Source organism: Haliotis rufescens, unplaced genomic scaffold, assembly GCF_023055435.1.
Source record: "Haliotis rufescens isolate VD_foot unplaced genomic scaffold, xgHalRufe1.0.p SCAF_2, whole genome shotgun sequence".
Lineage (NCBI taxonomy): Eukaryota > Metazoa > Mollusca > Gastropoda > Lepetellida > Haliotidae > Haliotis > Haliotis rufescens.
In genome coordinates, this window is record NW_025963890.1 from 9,217,521 (window position 1) to 9,233,401 (window position 15,881).

Sequence of the window (15,881 nt, forward strand, 5' to 3'; positions counted from 1 at the left end):
TCGCTGACTTGGTTGACGCATGTCATCGATCCCAATTGCGTGGATCGATGCTCATGATATCAATCACTGGGTTGTCTGGTCCAGACTCGATTATTTACAGACCGCCGTCATATAGCTGGAATATTGCTGAGTGCGGCGTTGAACGACAAACCAACCAACCAACAATATTACCACATTATTATAAGTTAGTCGTCGATACATGGTTGCAGCAATCAGACTACCATGTTTTAGGCGTGCATTTTCCGCGAATATATAGCGTTTGGGTACATTCAATAATATTAACATTAACTAGACACGTTCCATATGTGTGAATATTGTAACCTTAATTCATATGGAGCAAATTAGGAATATCTATCTCTCTATCAAGTATGGGGAATTGTGTTGCGTATGAACGTAGTGTGTTTACTAAACGTTCATTGTGAGGTCAAACATCTACAAACCTACAAACTGGAATAAAACAAAAGATGCTAAAAGGGTGAGAGATTTTATGAACTTATATAATATGTTTCTGTTGTAAAAAAACATGATCTGAATCAGAAACTGGAGAGCTTCACATATTGCACCCCTGTGGGGATTAGAACTCGGTCTTTGGCGTGACAAGCAAACGCGTTCTCCACGAGACTACCCAACTGCCCCATATATAATTGAATATATATTTAGGAAAAACAATGGAATGTAAGTAAGACCATTGCGAACTGATTTTAACAAATATTTTTTTATCAAATCGTATTGTCACAAAACTCAATAAGCTAGTAAATTCCGATGGAAATGTAATATGGCATGACTAGCTCTCTCGCCTACAATGTTTTTTGGATGTTATGATGTTTTGTGTTGTTCGGATATTATGAACATACTTTTGGAAACTGCAGCTGCACTCTTTGCTGTCTTGTCTGACATTGCGAGAAGAGTCTGTTGTCAAATACTCAGCTACGTAGCGGATGATGTATTCCTACGCTAACCTTACGTTTGATTTTTCAACTTCGTACACCACTATCCCGCACGATAAACTTAGGGGAAAACGTCATTGCTTGATCCATGGGACAGTTGCAAAACGTGGTGACGATAGATAAAGTTGCGGATAAAAAAAAAATATATTAAATTATTATCAATCGCTTTTGAGCTAAGTTGTGGTTTAGAATTTAAAAAACTTGAGTTCAAAAAAAATAAACATAATGTTTATCGATCAAGTAAACACAGAGGTTTAACTCAGGGCTTCCTTTGTGCGTGTACTCAAAGACTTATTTCAGAATGGACTGAAATCCATCGCTGCAGTTGCATCGTGACAAACATGGTTGTGTTATTTGTTGTTTTACGCCGCACTCAGCAATGTTCAAGCTATATTACGGCGGCTTGTAAATGCCCGAGTCTGAACCAGACAATCCAGTGATCGATATTGTGAGTAAAGATTCATACTCGAATCCCCACGAGGCCGTCACACCCGTTTCAAGAATGGCAGTATACATTTAAATACGTATCCGATTATTGATGAACGGTTAATATAATACGTTTATGAACTGCATATCATATTTTACGAAAAACATTTTAATGATATATACCCTGTAAGTCTTCCTTATGGCAGGAATGCAAAATTTGGTTCCATAATTACCGGCTTTATAACATCTAGTATTTCATAATATTAACACTATCGAGAGTGAGAATGAGTACGTGAGATTGGTTTACGCAGTATTTACCAATATTTCAGTCAGCTCTGAAGCTGCTGCAGGTCATAGAAATGTATCGCTGAAACGTATCATATGGTGCTTACAACCCAAACCACCAAGGCCATTCTGATAGCACATCTTTTCTCATTATGTTACACTCGATTTATCTAGACAGTGTTTCTGTATCACACGGTCGAGTTTACAGTGTTGAGTGTGATGCTAGTTGATCTGTCAGAACTTACATTTTTTGTCCACTCATTGACATAATTGACTTAAAATACATGTTCTAACGGTGTAGCAACCTTTGCGCAGTGGGGTTCGGGACATCTAATGCTAAAATATACTCTTCGTCACTGTCGTACAGACCGTCTCCGTGGTCTCGTGGTTAGCGTCCGCGTGGAGAGCGGAAGGTCAGGAATTCGCTCCCTTTCCACGTCATGCAAAAAGGTGTCAAAAGATTATACTCCTTGTTACCCTGCCTAACGCTCGTCGGCTCGGAGTCAGTATACTGAGTGGGGTATCCATGTTAAACTGCGGCATCTTATCTCATGGCATGCTAGCACTATAAAATCGGCATTAGTCCGGACCAGTACAAGCAGCCACACACACACATACACAAGTGCATGCACGTCGCTATATTAGTTTAATAATCTTTACGCGACGTCAAACCCCATTTCACTACACCCACACTGCCAAGCATTTGAATCTATTCTCACACACTTCAACGTTTCTACTCTCTAAGCCATAGTGCATTATCCCCCCTACCCTACCATCCCTCCAACTATACACCCCAAATCTACCATCCCTCAAGCATAACCCCACCCCCAGCCACCACTAACCCACCATCTCTTCAACTATACCCCACCCCCAGCCACCACTAACCCACCATCCCTTCAATTATACCCCACCCCCAGCCACCACTAACACACCATCTCTTCAACTATACCCCATCCCCAGCCACCACTAACCCACCATCCCTTCAACTGTACCCCACCCCCAGCAACCACTAACCCACCATCCCTTCAACTGCACCCCATCCCCAGCCACCACTAATCCACCATCCCTTCAACTGTACCCCACCCCCAGCCACCACTAACCCACCATCCCTTCAACTGTACCCCACCCCAGCCACCACTAACCCACCATCCCTTCAACTGCACCCCATCCCCAGCAACCACTAACCCACCATCCCTTCAACTGCACCCCATCCCCAGCCACCACTAATCCACCATCCCTTCAACTGTACCCCACCCCCAGCCACCACTAACCCACCATCCCTTCAACTGTACCCCACCCCCAGCAACCACTAACCCACCATCCCTTCAACTGCACCCCATCCCAAGCCACCACTAATCCACCATCCCTTCAACTATACCCCACCCCAGCCACCACTAACCCACCATCCCTCCAGCTATACCCCACCCCCAGCCACCACTAACCCACCATCCCTACAACTGTACCCCATCCCCAGCCATCACTAACCCACCATCCCTTCAACTGTACCACATCCCCAGCCACCACTAACCCACCATCCCTCCAGCTGTACCCCCGCCCCAGCCACCACTAACCCACCATCCCTCCAGCTGTACCCCACCCCAGCCACCACTAACCCACCATCCCTCCAGCTGTACCCCCGCCCCAGCCACCACTAACCCACCATCCCTTCAATTGTACCCCATCCCCAGCCACCACTAACCCACCATCCCTCCAGCTGTACCCCCGCCCCAGGCACCACCGCCCCACCGTCACCTTCCTGTTTCCGTAACATCCTGTCACATGAAGGTGACCTTTATGAAGCTATTGACCTTCATGAATTAAAGAAGACGCGTTGCGGCTAAAGCATGGCGGCATCCAGTGCAGGCATGTTGTGGTTGATGTTGGCTGCGTTCTTTATCATCGACGTTACTGATGGAGCAGATACACCGGGTAAGTCAAACCTATGTGACTCGCTATGATGAACCCTCTCTGTGACCAGATCACAGGTTGAGCACAGTGTGAAACACGACGAGAACGCAATTCAAGCGGAGTATCAACATGTTTCTGTACAACCCAAATTCCGGGTACCATACATGATTACCTTACAGTGACGGGGATGTGGCCTACGCACGCGTACGTTACAATGAAAAACTGTACCTTGCTGTGACATATGTTAGATATGACCGTTTCACACGTGCACCTTAGAGTGACAGATATGTTCCCTACACACCTGCATCATCCAGTGACAGATATGATCCCTACGCAAGTGCACCCTACAGTGACAAAAGTGATCACTTCACACATACACCTTGCAGTGACAGATATGATCCTTAAAATCTGCGCTTTGCAGTAACTGAGGCGATCCCCTTTACAGCGACAAAAATGATCGCTACACACGTGCACCTTACAGTATCAGATATGATCACTACACACGTGCGCCTTACAGTATCAGATATGATCGCTACACACGTGCATCTTACAGTATCAGATAGGATCGCTACAACACATCTGCATCTTACAGTATCAGATAGGATCACTACACACGTGCACCTTACAGTATCAGCTAGGATCGCTACACACGTGCACTTTACAGTATCAGCTAGGATCGCTACACACGTGGACTTTACAGCATGAGCTATGGTCGCTACACACGTGCACCTTACAGTATCAGCTGTGATCGCTACACACGTGCATCTTACAGTATCAGATATTATCGCTACACACGTGCACCTTACAGTATCAGATATGATAGCTACACACGTGCATCTAACAGTATCAGATATGATCGCTACACACGTGCACTTTACAGTATCATATATGATCGCTACACACGTGCATCTTACAGTATCAGCTATGATCTCTACACACTTGCACTTTACAGTATCATATATGATCGCTACACACGTGCACCTTACAGTATCAGATAGGATCGCTACACACGTGCACCTTACAGTCACAGATGGGGGTCCTATATCACATGCACCTTGCGGTTAATCCCACACACGTGAAACATGCAGTGTCAGATATGATCGCTACAACACCCCTGCACCTTATAGTGACAGATATGATCACAACACACGTGCACCTGACAGTGACAGAGATTATTCCTACACACGTGCACCTGACAGTGACAGAGATGGTCCTACACACGTGCACCTGACAGTAAGAGATATGATCACTACACACGTGCACCTTACAGTGACAAATGTGTTCCCTACACACGTGCACCTTCCAGTGAAAAGAGGTGTTCCCTGCGCTTTGCAGTTGCAGAGATGATTCCTACACACATGCATTCTATAGTGAGAAAATATATTTACGAGATAAACCTACTGTCTTAAAATTTGATGTAGTCCCTATTTAAACATTTGAAACATTGCTAAAGCGTTTCGAAACTTTTAAACACAGTAGGCTTATCTCCATTCTGGCCTAACGGCCAGAGCGCTTTAAAAACGGTGCTCACATGTCATAATTTCATCGTAGCCTGTTGCATACTTGCACTGTGTGGACTCACCAATCGTTTCTTGGAAACCGACGCGACACGTCATTTCGTGGAAATCAAACATGCCATCTCCCATTGCAGTAGTGACAGGTTGTAGAAATAGCGAAACAAATACTAAACGAATATATTTCTCCAACAAACTTTATTAATTAACATTCTACTAATTATTTTAAATGTGTAAGTTTTATTAGTTAGTCAGCAATTACCCCCAGTAAATAATACGAATTCCCCGAAATGGGATTTGGCTGAACTTGACCTACATCGCAGTAACTTGTCACTACTGTAAAGATGTCGGGATGTTTGTTTGTGAGATTTCGTGGCCTTTGGAAGGAAGCAGCTTTTTCTGATGAATTTTCAAATCCCCTACTTCCAAATCATATTAGAGGCCAGCGTGCATTAGAGACCCTGCGTTCAATAAAAGAAATACCGTAACACCATGCAGGTTTGATTGGCAGCCTTTCTTTAATGGATCGATAGGAAGGTTATGGATGTATTCATACGCACGGATTTCGTGTAAAAAGTGCGTAAGAGGTTACAGTAGGGAAAAGGATACCTCTTTTTAACCAATCAAGCATTCTTCCAGTGTTATGGTAAAATACCAGACACACACCTTGAACTGACACGGGTGATGCCTACACACGTTTCAGTGTCAAATATGATCGCTCGCTACACACCTGAACCTCGCAGTGACAAAGATGGTTCCCACACACATGCACCTTGCAGTGACGGGTGGCCCCTTCACACGTGCATCTAAGAGTGACAACGATTACCCTTACACACATTCACCTTGAAGTGACAAATGTGTTCCCTACATACATTAAATGTTTGACTTATTACTATTATTTGGGAACAACAGGAAGTTTCAAAAGTATCAATTTTTTTGTCAGAATTATTTCAAAGATTGAAGCCATCATACAATCAGGATGGCACAGATTAGATGCAGTTCCCATGGCCTAAGAATTGAATTAGGAAGATTTACTAAAGAAAAGAAAGAAGATAGAAGACAAATATAATATTGTTTTGATGTGTAAAACATTTGATGATCTTCGAGCCCAATTAATATCACAAACACATGATACCTATGCTACTAGACACGGGTTTAACGTATTAATGTCGTCCACTAACGAATACACCATAAAAAAAACCCTATCGATGAACATTAATAAAGCAATATACGTGTGTTTCAGAAACAAACTGGCACCCTGAGTCTCCGACTATCTGTATTATCATGGGTCTGTGACCTACAATACTGAATGAATTTAATTGAAAGTTCTTGTTCTAAGTACAAACTATGTGAGGCATTTCAGACAAGTTCAAGTGCCCGGAGGGCTGGATGCTGGGGCTTGAGTCCTGCTACAAGTGGGGCACCAGCCAGATGACGTTCTCGAGAGCCCAGGATCAATGTCGTCAGTCGGGTGCCACAGTCAGACTCATCACGAACAAGGAAGAGAACCAACTCTTCTCCGGTATACACGAACCTCGGTTTAACAAGTATTAACAAATATAGTAATTAAACATTACAGTGAAAATGAGATTTTTTTCTGAATCGACGAATTTCTAGATTAGGTGAAATGTAAAAGCTTTATGTACGGTTATTTATCATTGCGCGACTACCTGTTATTTTACCGCCGGTGAATTAAAACAAGTAGTGAAACACACCAAGAGTAAAGATATAATTAGGAGATAAACATACTGTGTTTTCAATGTAGAGCTAGGTTACCTGTAGATTTAACCCCGCTAAATTGAATTTGGAACCGAACGCGCAGCGTGAGGTTTCAAATGTTAAATTTAGCGCGGTTAAATCTACAGGTAACCTAGCTCTACATTGAAAACACAGTATGTTTATCTCCATTCTACCATGACTAAATAAAATGCGATCTCCTTGGTGTTAGCAAATATACTGAGTGAAGCGGCATGGGTTGAGTTCAGTATTTTGAGTGGGTTATCTGAATTACGGAATCACCGAACAAAATATGGTGCCGTATATACTCAAGCAGTTTGTTTACACCGTAATACTTCACTCTAACATGTGACAGGCATTGAAAGCATATAAGCACGGCAGCTTGGTAAGCTGACATGAGGTGGGCATCCCTAAAGAAAACAAAGCAAGCTTTGCAAGGCTTTCGCTCTACATCGCACGTCACCATTATGACGTCATATCGCTCATTGTGACGCGAAAGAAATGACGTCACAGTCGTATATAGAAAGCGCCAAAATTCCAAGCTCTCTGTGTCTCCAAAACGTAAATACATTCCCTGTGTAGATTTCTATCGTGTTTCTGCACGAAATGTATTGCCGCACATCCTTTGAATATTGTAGTAACCGCGTCTGTGCATTTTGTAACCTGTAATTGCAGATATAATTATTTAAATATGCCTACCGACACTGACTGAAAATAGTACTATTCTATGAATATTAGCTTCCGCGGTGATGCGGCCGTCAAACCAGCTGTTTCAATCAGAGGGGGTTTATTGTGATTTAATAGCCTCTGATTGACCAATCAGAATCGAGTAAATTCCAAATTCATGGTAGAATTACACTTAACACGTAAAGATCCATGTTCTGTTGTGTAGATAGAGGGTCAGTTCCAGTCATCGTACTTGCTTTTTTCTAACATACTTTGTCGTGTATGTCAGTGTCCGACACTGGAGGTACCTACTGGCTCGGCATCGTGAAATCCTTCAATCAGAAATGGGGATATCAGACAAATGGAACAACCACGGTAAGTAAATGTTATATTTCGGTTTAGCCATGTTGTCTTGTCAAGGGCTGGTGACACGTTTTCTTTAACTGTGTATTTATTTCCAGTACCTGACGTACACGAAATTCACCCAAAACATCCACAACTATAACTATGGAATGTCTTGTGCAGTATGGCAATCTCAAACGCAAATGTGGTTGGAGGAGGCTTGCACTAACCGGCATCTGTTCATCTGTCAGAAGCCTCCAGGTGAGTGTTTTGTTTGTTTGTTTGTTGTTTAACGCCGCACTCAGCAATATTTCAGCTACATGACGGCGGTCTGTCAATAATCGAGTCTAGACCAGACCATGCAGTGATCGACATCATGAGCATCGATCCACGCAATTGGTACCGATGACATGCATCAACCACGTCAGCGAGTCTAACCATCCGGTCCCATTAGTCGCCTCTTACGACAAGCATAGTCGGCTTTTACCGTACGCATAGGTTGCCGAAGACCTATTCTACCCCGGAGCTTCACGGGTATCCAAGGTGAGTGAGCTTCCTTGCTTGTCGACCGCCTCCGTGGTCCAGTGGTAGAGCGTCCGCCCGGAGAGCGGAAGGTGCAGGGTTCGATCCCGGGCCGCGTCATACAAAAAGACGTTAAAAGATTGTACTTGTTGTTACCCTGTCTGGCGCTCGGCATTAAGGGGCTAAAACAAGGACTGGTCGGCTCGGAGTCAGTATACTGTGTCTGAGTGGGGTATTCATGTTAAACTGCGACATGGTATCTCAGTGAGCTAGCACTATAAATCGGCATCAGTCCGGACTAGTACAAGCAGCCACACACACACATACACGTGCATGCACGTCGCTATATAAGTGCAATAATCTTGGACGCGACGTTAAACCAAATTTCACCTCACCTCACCTCCTTGCTTGTCATTATTAGCTTATGGTATTTGAATGTTATTCAGTTGTCCAGTTTCTAATTCTAATAAAAAAAACTATTGTAGACTGTGTCCCTGGTCGTTTTGGAGAGAACTGTGCCCGCCAGTGTCACTGCAAAGGGCATATCTGCGACGCCACTTCCGGTCTCTGTAAATATGGCTGCCAGATAGGATGGACGGGGGAGTCTTGTGATACAGGTGTGGCCAGCTGAACATCGTTTTGGTTTTGGTTTTATCGGGGAATGTTGAAAATATACCACTGAATTTAGTATTTTTGTGGTAACAGAAAGGGCAAATAAATAATAGTTGTTCATATTAGTTAAAGTCAGGACATGTTGCTGTCAAGAAATTCAGTGAACGTAAAACGTCATCTCGATTCATCTCAACAAACTGTCTGACAATGATAACTGTATGTATGACCGATGGGTCCAATCCTTGAAACGTAACGACGTTCAACTACATGCACTGATATAAATTTCAGAAAAAAAGAAAGCCGAAGGTATGTATCTATAATTTAGTAGTGAGTGAATAAAAATTATGATTTTACGCCGCTTTTAGCAATATTTCAGCACTACCACGGCGGGGGACACCAGAACAGGGCTTTACACATTCTACCCATGAGGGAACGTACCCGAGTCGTTTGCATGATGAACAAACGGTTAAACTGCTAGGTTACCTCACAGTCCTTCATAATTTAAAAGCGACCGCCTCCGTGGTCTAGTGGTAGAGCGTACTTGTTGTTACCCTGCGCTCGGCATTAAGGGGCTAAAACAAGGACTGGTCGGCTCGGAGTCAGTATACTGTGTCTGAGTGGGGTATTCATGTTAAACTGCGGCTTGGTCTCAGTGAGCTAGCACTATAAATCGGCATCAGTCCGGACTTGTACAAGCAGCCACACACACACACACACACACACACACACACACACACACACGTGCATGCACGTCGCTATATAAGTGCAATAATCTCGGACGCGGCGTTAAACCCCATTTCAACTCACCTTACCTCATAATTTAATAAACATGCAAAGACCCTATCGACACATGAGTATTTGCCTAACGTAGAGGCTATCCAAAATAGCTAATAATACTTACAACGTCATGACATTTGACAATGAGTTTACAACTTATTTTGCGGACGCGGCTTGTAATATAAGCATCTATTTCGAGAGACATGATGCTGTGTATGTTTCAGCCAAGTTCTACTGCTTCAAGATCCAAGCACGTAATGTGATGATGTTTCGTGTAGATCAAAGGGGGACGGTCTACCGGGATGTGTCTGCCATAGATGAGTATGGGGACACTGTTGACACTTGTAGCCGAACCGTGTATGACCACTTCGAGACTGGAGGGACGGGGACGCTGAAGGTGACGCAAACTTTCAACAACAGTTTCACGCCTAATTGTGGAGGAAACGAGGTAAAGTATTGACACGTGCACCACCTAGCTCATGTTCTCTCATCAATATAATAAGCAGATGATATTGAAACCAATAGTTGAAACCATTTAGGTTAAATTTAAATGATATCAAACATTTGGCACTTTTATAACTTATATGTTACATTCTATTTTAATTATTGTTATAGAATGAGAATACAATTAAAAACTAGTATTCATCTCTCATCACTCCCATAATAATGACATATCTATCTATTCACACACGCACACGCACACGCACACGCACACACGCACACGCACACACACACACACACGCACACACGCACACGCACGCACAGGCACACACACATACACACGCACGCACACACACACGCACACACACACACACATATTTAGTTAAATGGAATCGGCGGATAATCGAGACACACACACATTGATGCGTTTTACGTTGTAGGTGTCGAATGAGGTTCACTCCTGGAGGTTCAGATTCAGGGAGTATCCTGGCACCTCCTCCGCCTACGACATCATGTTTGAGGTGAAGTGCGACTTTACTAACGCCAACTCCTTGGAGATTTCCACGGCCTACAACACTGACAAGTACGTGCATGACCAGCAATACAGGCTGAGAATATAACAAAATATCATATATCAAGGTATAATACGTACAAGGACCCGTCTTAGCCTACATGTTCAGCAAAATGTTACAAAACGAAAAAATACTCCTGAAAATCATCAGATGTATTCATATAAAGGAGATTTAGAGGGTTTTTTCAACACTTACAAGATTTCGACTAATCACATCACTAAATTCAGAGACAGTCCTTTTAGAGGTTTTCAGTAGCGTTTTCTTAGGTATTTGTTCGTGAGCAAGTCCTTGACCAAAACTGGGTTTTTTAGGGAATATATATAAAGGCAAAACAAACTATGTTAAAACATTCGGCTCATTGTTGCTAAAAAAAATGGTTGTCAGTTTCCAGCTGGTAGCATCTGTAGAGATTGGATATTATGCATTTATTGAGTCATTCGATAATGATATACATGTACGGATATGTTTCTAAAAAAAGGGGGCGGTCGGGTAGCCTAGTGGTTAAAGCGTTCGCTCGTCACGCCGAAGACCCGAGTTTGATTCCCGACATGGGTACAATGTGTGAAGCCCATTTTTGTTGTCCCTCGCCGTGATATAGCTGGTATATTGCTAAAAGCGGCGAAAACCATACTCACTCACCCATTCTAAAGAAAGAGAAGAGATTGTGTAGCCTAGCGGTTAAAGCGTTAGCTCGTCACTCCGAAGGGGCGGTCGGGTAGCCTAGTGGTTAAAGCGTTCGCTCGTCACGCCGAAGACCCGGGTTCGATTCCCGACATGGGTACAATGTGTGAAGCCCATTTCTGGTGTCCCCCGCCGTGATATTGCTGGAATATTGCTAAAAGCGGCGTAAAACCATACTCACTCACTCACTCGTCACTCCGAAGACCCGAGAAGAGATTGTGTAGCCTAGCGGTTAAAGCGTTAGCTCGTCACTCCGAAGACCCGAGTTCGATTCCCGACATGGGTACAATGTGTGAAGCCCATTTCTGGTGTCCCCCGCCGTGATATTGCTGGAATATTGCTAAAAGCGGCGTAAAACCATACTCACTCACCCATTCTAAAGAAAGAGAAGAGATTGTGTAGCCAAGCGGTTAAAGCGTTAGCTCGTCATGCGAAAGACCCGGGTTTGATTCCCCACATCGCTACCTTGTGTGAATCCTATTCCTTGGGTCCTCCGCTGTGATATAACAGGAATGTCACTGAAAGTGGCGTTTCATTGACTAGTTTGTAAATGAGAGACTATACGCCGCACCAAAATGACAAATGTAAACGTTACTGTACACATTTTCTTTGACCAGACCTGCCAACAAGTCAATATTACTCACCGAAAGCACGGTGTCCGTGAGTCTGGACATCATCGACCCCGTCGATAACCTCTCTATAGCCGCAGCAAAACTGGGCCAGCAAGTCCGTCTCCAGATGAAGCTGAACAACGTCGATGGTATGCTTAGAACAGACATCCGCTGCACCATGACGAGTTACGCAATCACGACGGACATTAATAGCATTAGAGAAGGCAGCACTTCCATATAACTATAAGAAGACCTTGAGTGTCAAACTGAATTGGGAAACATGCTAGAAAATACAAATAAGTGATGAGGCCGTATTTAATATACGATTCAGATTCTATAAGTTGCATGTGTCACTAGCGGGGAGTGTGGGATTTTAGCTTGGCTTTACACCACGAAACCAAAGGTAAAATCCCGTTTATCACGCTATTGACACATGTCACAAGCGGAAAGACCATATTTACTGTCAAGGTCTTTTTCAGTTTTAACCGTGTTGGTTTCAGAGTCCGGCGTGAACGCTATCTCTCCATACAACTGCTCTATCGGGACACTGGACCACAGACACAACACCATCTTCATTGACGAACACGGGTACGTAGACATGTGGTACATCAGCGTCTGTGCTGTCTGATTGTTTACTATGCCTTCGTATCAAGATTGAAAGAACCAAAGTAAAGAGCCAAAGCTATGTATTTATGTATGTAATAAGTAATACTAATGCATATTTATAACGCGCCTAATCGATACTTTATACCACTCCAGTGACGTCATCTAATCGGGTTAAATCTCATAAACAGGACTGTAAGAATATCCCAGGGATTTTATTAATCCAAATTCCTTTCACATAGTTACATGTGAATGTCTATCGCTATCAATTTGTTTTGCATTTTAAACACATTGTTATTGACATGACTTTGTGAGTAATGATGTAAAATGAAATGACAGATTTTTGTTTATATTTTTTTGTATCCAGCTTGCAACCTTTGTGTCTGTAGTCAAGTGACTCTACCACCAGGCTCCAGAGGCGCTGACAAATCACGATGTTTTTAATAATGACTTTTTTAAAGTACTTGTACGCCAGCAACAGATATTTTATGCCCGTTTCCTAAGGTTCATGGAAAGTATCTTTGATGCTGTCCACACAAATGATGATAAATATTGTATTAACTTTCTTTTTCCGTTTTATAAGTAAGATGAAACACTTACCTTCGGGTTTTTATGATATTTATAACCCTCGTCATGACGCCCCTCGGTTTTATCTCTTGGGTTCGGGTTTTTAATCCCATAAACACCCAATGGCCTGTTTATCCTAAACTTATAGTATGCTCAAGGAGCTACAGGAATTGTATGAAGAATGTATTGTGTGCGCAGTTCTCTGTCTTTATGTTGCGTTTCTTGAAGTCTGGCTTCTTATAAATGGATCCTGGACTTTTGTCGTTGACCTACGTTTGTCTACAACAAACTACATTTGGTTTTCAAAAGGAAGTGGAGGGTCCGGACCCCCTGGACCCCCTTCTGGATCCGCCTGTCAGAGCGATTTGGCGACCTTTCCCTGAAATGTCAAAATTAAGAATGACCCCCTTCCGACGTACACAAAGGGACTGCATGGTCCAACATGCAGTGTTTCGGGTGTGTTGAAGCATTAGGTTTTGGTCCCCAAATCTATGGGAGTCATTTATCAAAGCTGACCTTTCTTCTGACGACCGAGCACAACATTTATATTTAATGCCCCCTAAAATCCCCGGCCAAGTCAAATCAAAAGACGTTAAAGGATGGTACTTGTTGTTCCCTGCCTGGCGCTCGGCATTAAGGTGCTAAAACAAGGACTTCCAGGCTTGGAGGTAAACCGATCTCAGCGAGCCGACATGAGTCCTGCTTTGTACTTTAAGCACACACACACACACACACACACACACACACACACACACACACACACACACACACACACACACACACACACACACACACACACATGCGCGCACAGACGCACGCACGCACATACACACACATACACACACACACACACACACACACACACACACACACACACAACAAAGTCTTGAACACCATTTCATCTCACCCTATATTTATTATGTGGACCTTTTCTATGATGGGTTCCTTGTATTTTGTGTTTCATATGACAACTGTTTTTAATGGAATCGGCGGATAATCGAGACTGGTTATTCTCTGGCGTTGACGTTTTATATTTGCTCTAAACTGTATCGTACTCTATGTTTTGCATTTTGTACACTTTATTTAGTATTTTGTGTTTTGTTTCAAATAAAGCTTACTTTCACATTTGATTCCTCGAATCCAGATGTTCTCCCAGAGATGCCCAGATTGTCTTCCGGAATACCGACGTCACAACATGGCGCAGCGAGATGTTCGAAACATTCGCCTTTCCCGGTTATGATAAACTGTTCTTCCGGTGCCAGTACCAAGTGTGCTTCACAGAGGACCAACACTACTGCAGGGATGTAAGGACGGTTCATATTAAATATTTGAAATGAATAATCGAAAAGAATTTTCCGTGGACGCCATAGACATTGCACGTGTGTATTTATTATCTATCTTCAAGCCACGGAATTATTTTTATAGGCTATTGCTCAGATTCGATCGGTTTGACACCCAATTTTCACAGAATCATAATCGAGTTTTAACTGTCTTCAAATCTAAAACACTGTCTGATGACATGCTATTTGTGTTGCTTGCAACAGATGTGTAGTCACTCCAGGACGAGTAACCACAGACAACCCCATAAGAGAAGTGTGATCTTCAACCACATGGATGAAGAGAAACCGGCAAAGCTGACCACCTTGGAAATTGTCTAATTGTAGTGCTTAATTGTTCGCGTTGCTGTGAGACCGCGTTGTCCTCAAAACTGCAATAAATCATTAACCAGATGACAACATCTTGTGTTATCTCAAGTCTACCAATGAATTAGAAAACTTGAATGGCCTATCAGAGTTTTCAATTTTAATATGTACTTCTTTCTCAATCGTCAAATGACGTTACGACAAGAATGTGTGACAATATATTACGGGCAGAAAAAACGAAATGAATCGACTCAGAGGGTGTGTTTCAATGCACAATAGAGAGCATGGCGTACTGAATGTTACTAAATCGCTTCGCGGTTCCAATTATTCAATTTAGCGCGGTAGCCTAGCTCTAGGTTGAAAACACAGTATGTTTATGTCGCAAATCACACTGTCACATCATTCCTTTACAATATCAGGAGTAGACATCGAGGACATCACCGGAACCAGACAACCCTGGATCTTAAAATCTGTAGGAACATCCCTGTATCAACACGCATCATTCCGTTTGATGCAGCCAGTCAGTGGTTAGGTTTCATGCTTTTAGCATTATATATTCCAACCACATCACGACGCAGGACGCCAAGAATAGACTTCAAACACTGTGCCCATGTGGAGAATCGAACCTGGGCCTTCGCGGTTGGTTGCTTAGTTGAACGCTTTAACCCCTAGGCTTCCCTATCGCCCCCGTTCCACACAATTGTGGGTAGTGCGTACATGTGGTGTGAACATTAGAAACTGTAGCATTCTTTACTGGAAGGTCACCGTGACCCTTCAAAATATAGATATATCACGTCTGTTCTCGAAACAAACTTTCAAGAAAGATTCATTTTAAAGATTACACTCCACAGATCTAGATTAACATCTAGTATCTGAAATGAACCGTTTTACAGATAAAAAACAGTTGTTAAATCATATAATCATATGATGAAAAGGAGCTGAGAGACTTTCTTCATTTTCAGAGTGCCTGACACTTCAGTAATCTAGACTTGCCAAATATTATAGACTTGCATGGGCTGTATTGGAT

The 15,881-nt window shown here is 43.0% G+C and overlaps 1 protein-coding gene across 3 annotated transcripts; it reads left to right on the plus strand.

Annotated features, from left to right (window-relative positions):
• The first annotated feature begins 3,432 nt into the window (after positions 1-3,432).
• LOC124136207 lies at positions 3,433-14,941 on the plus strand. 3 transcript variants are annotated; one of them, XM_046502072.2, is made up of 12 exons: positions 3,433-3,587; positions 6,444-6,602; positions 7,773-7,858; positions 7,945-8,086; positions 8,833-8,964; positions 9,248-9,265; positions 9,961-10,184; positions 10,618-10,760; positions 12,048-12,190; positions 12,542-12,629; positions 14,356-14,515; positions 14,756-14,941. In XM_046502072.2, exons 1-12 carry the CDS (start codon positions 3,503-3,505, stop codon positions 14,867-14,869), a joined length of 1,494 nt encoding a protein of 497 aa, XP_046358028.2. In that variant the 5' UTR covers positions 3,433-3,502; the 3' UTR covers positions 14,870-14,941. The 3 variants fall into 3 exon arrangements, with proteins under 3 accessions (XP_046358028.2, XP_046358029.2, XP_046358030.2); XM_046502073.2 differs by having other exon boundaries at positions 10,015-10,184; XM_046502074.2 differs by lacking the exon at positions 12,542-12,629.
• The last annotated feature ends 940 nt before the right edge of the window (positions 14,942-15,881 follow it).

Coding starts and splice junctions, on each gene's coding strand:
- LOC124136207 (XM_046502072.2), top strand. CDS start 3,503: ATGGCGGCATCCAGTGCAGGCATGTTGTGGTTGATGTTGGCTGCGTTC. Junction 3,588..6,443: donor TGATGGAGCAGATACACCGG/GTAAGTCAAACC, acceptor GAGGCATTTCAG/ACAAGTTCAAGTGCCCGGAG. Junction 10,185..10,617: donor CTAATTGTGGAGGAAACGAG/GTAAAGTATTGA, acceptor TTTACGTTGTAG/GTGTCGAATGAGGTTCACTC.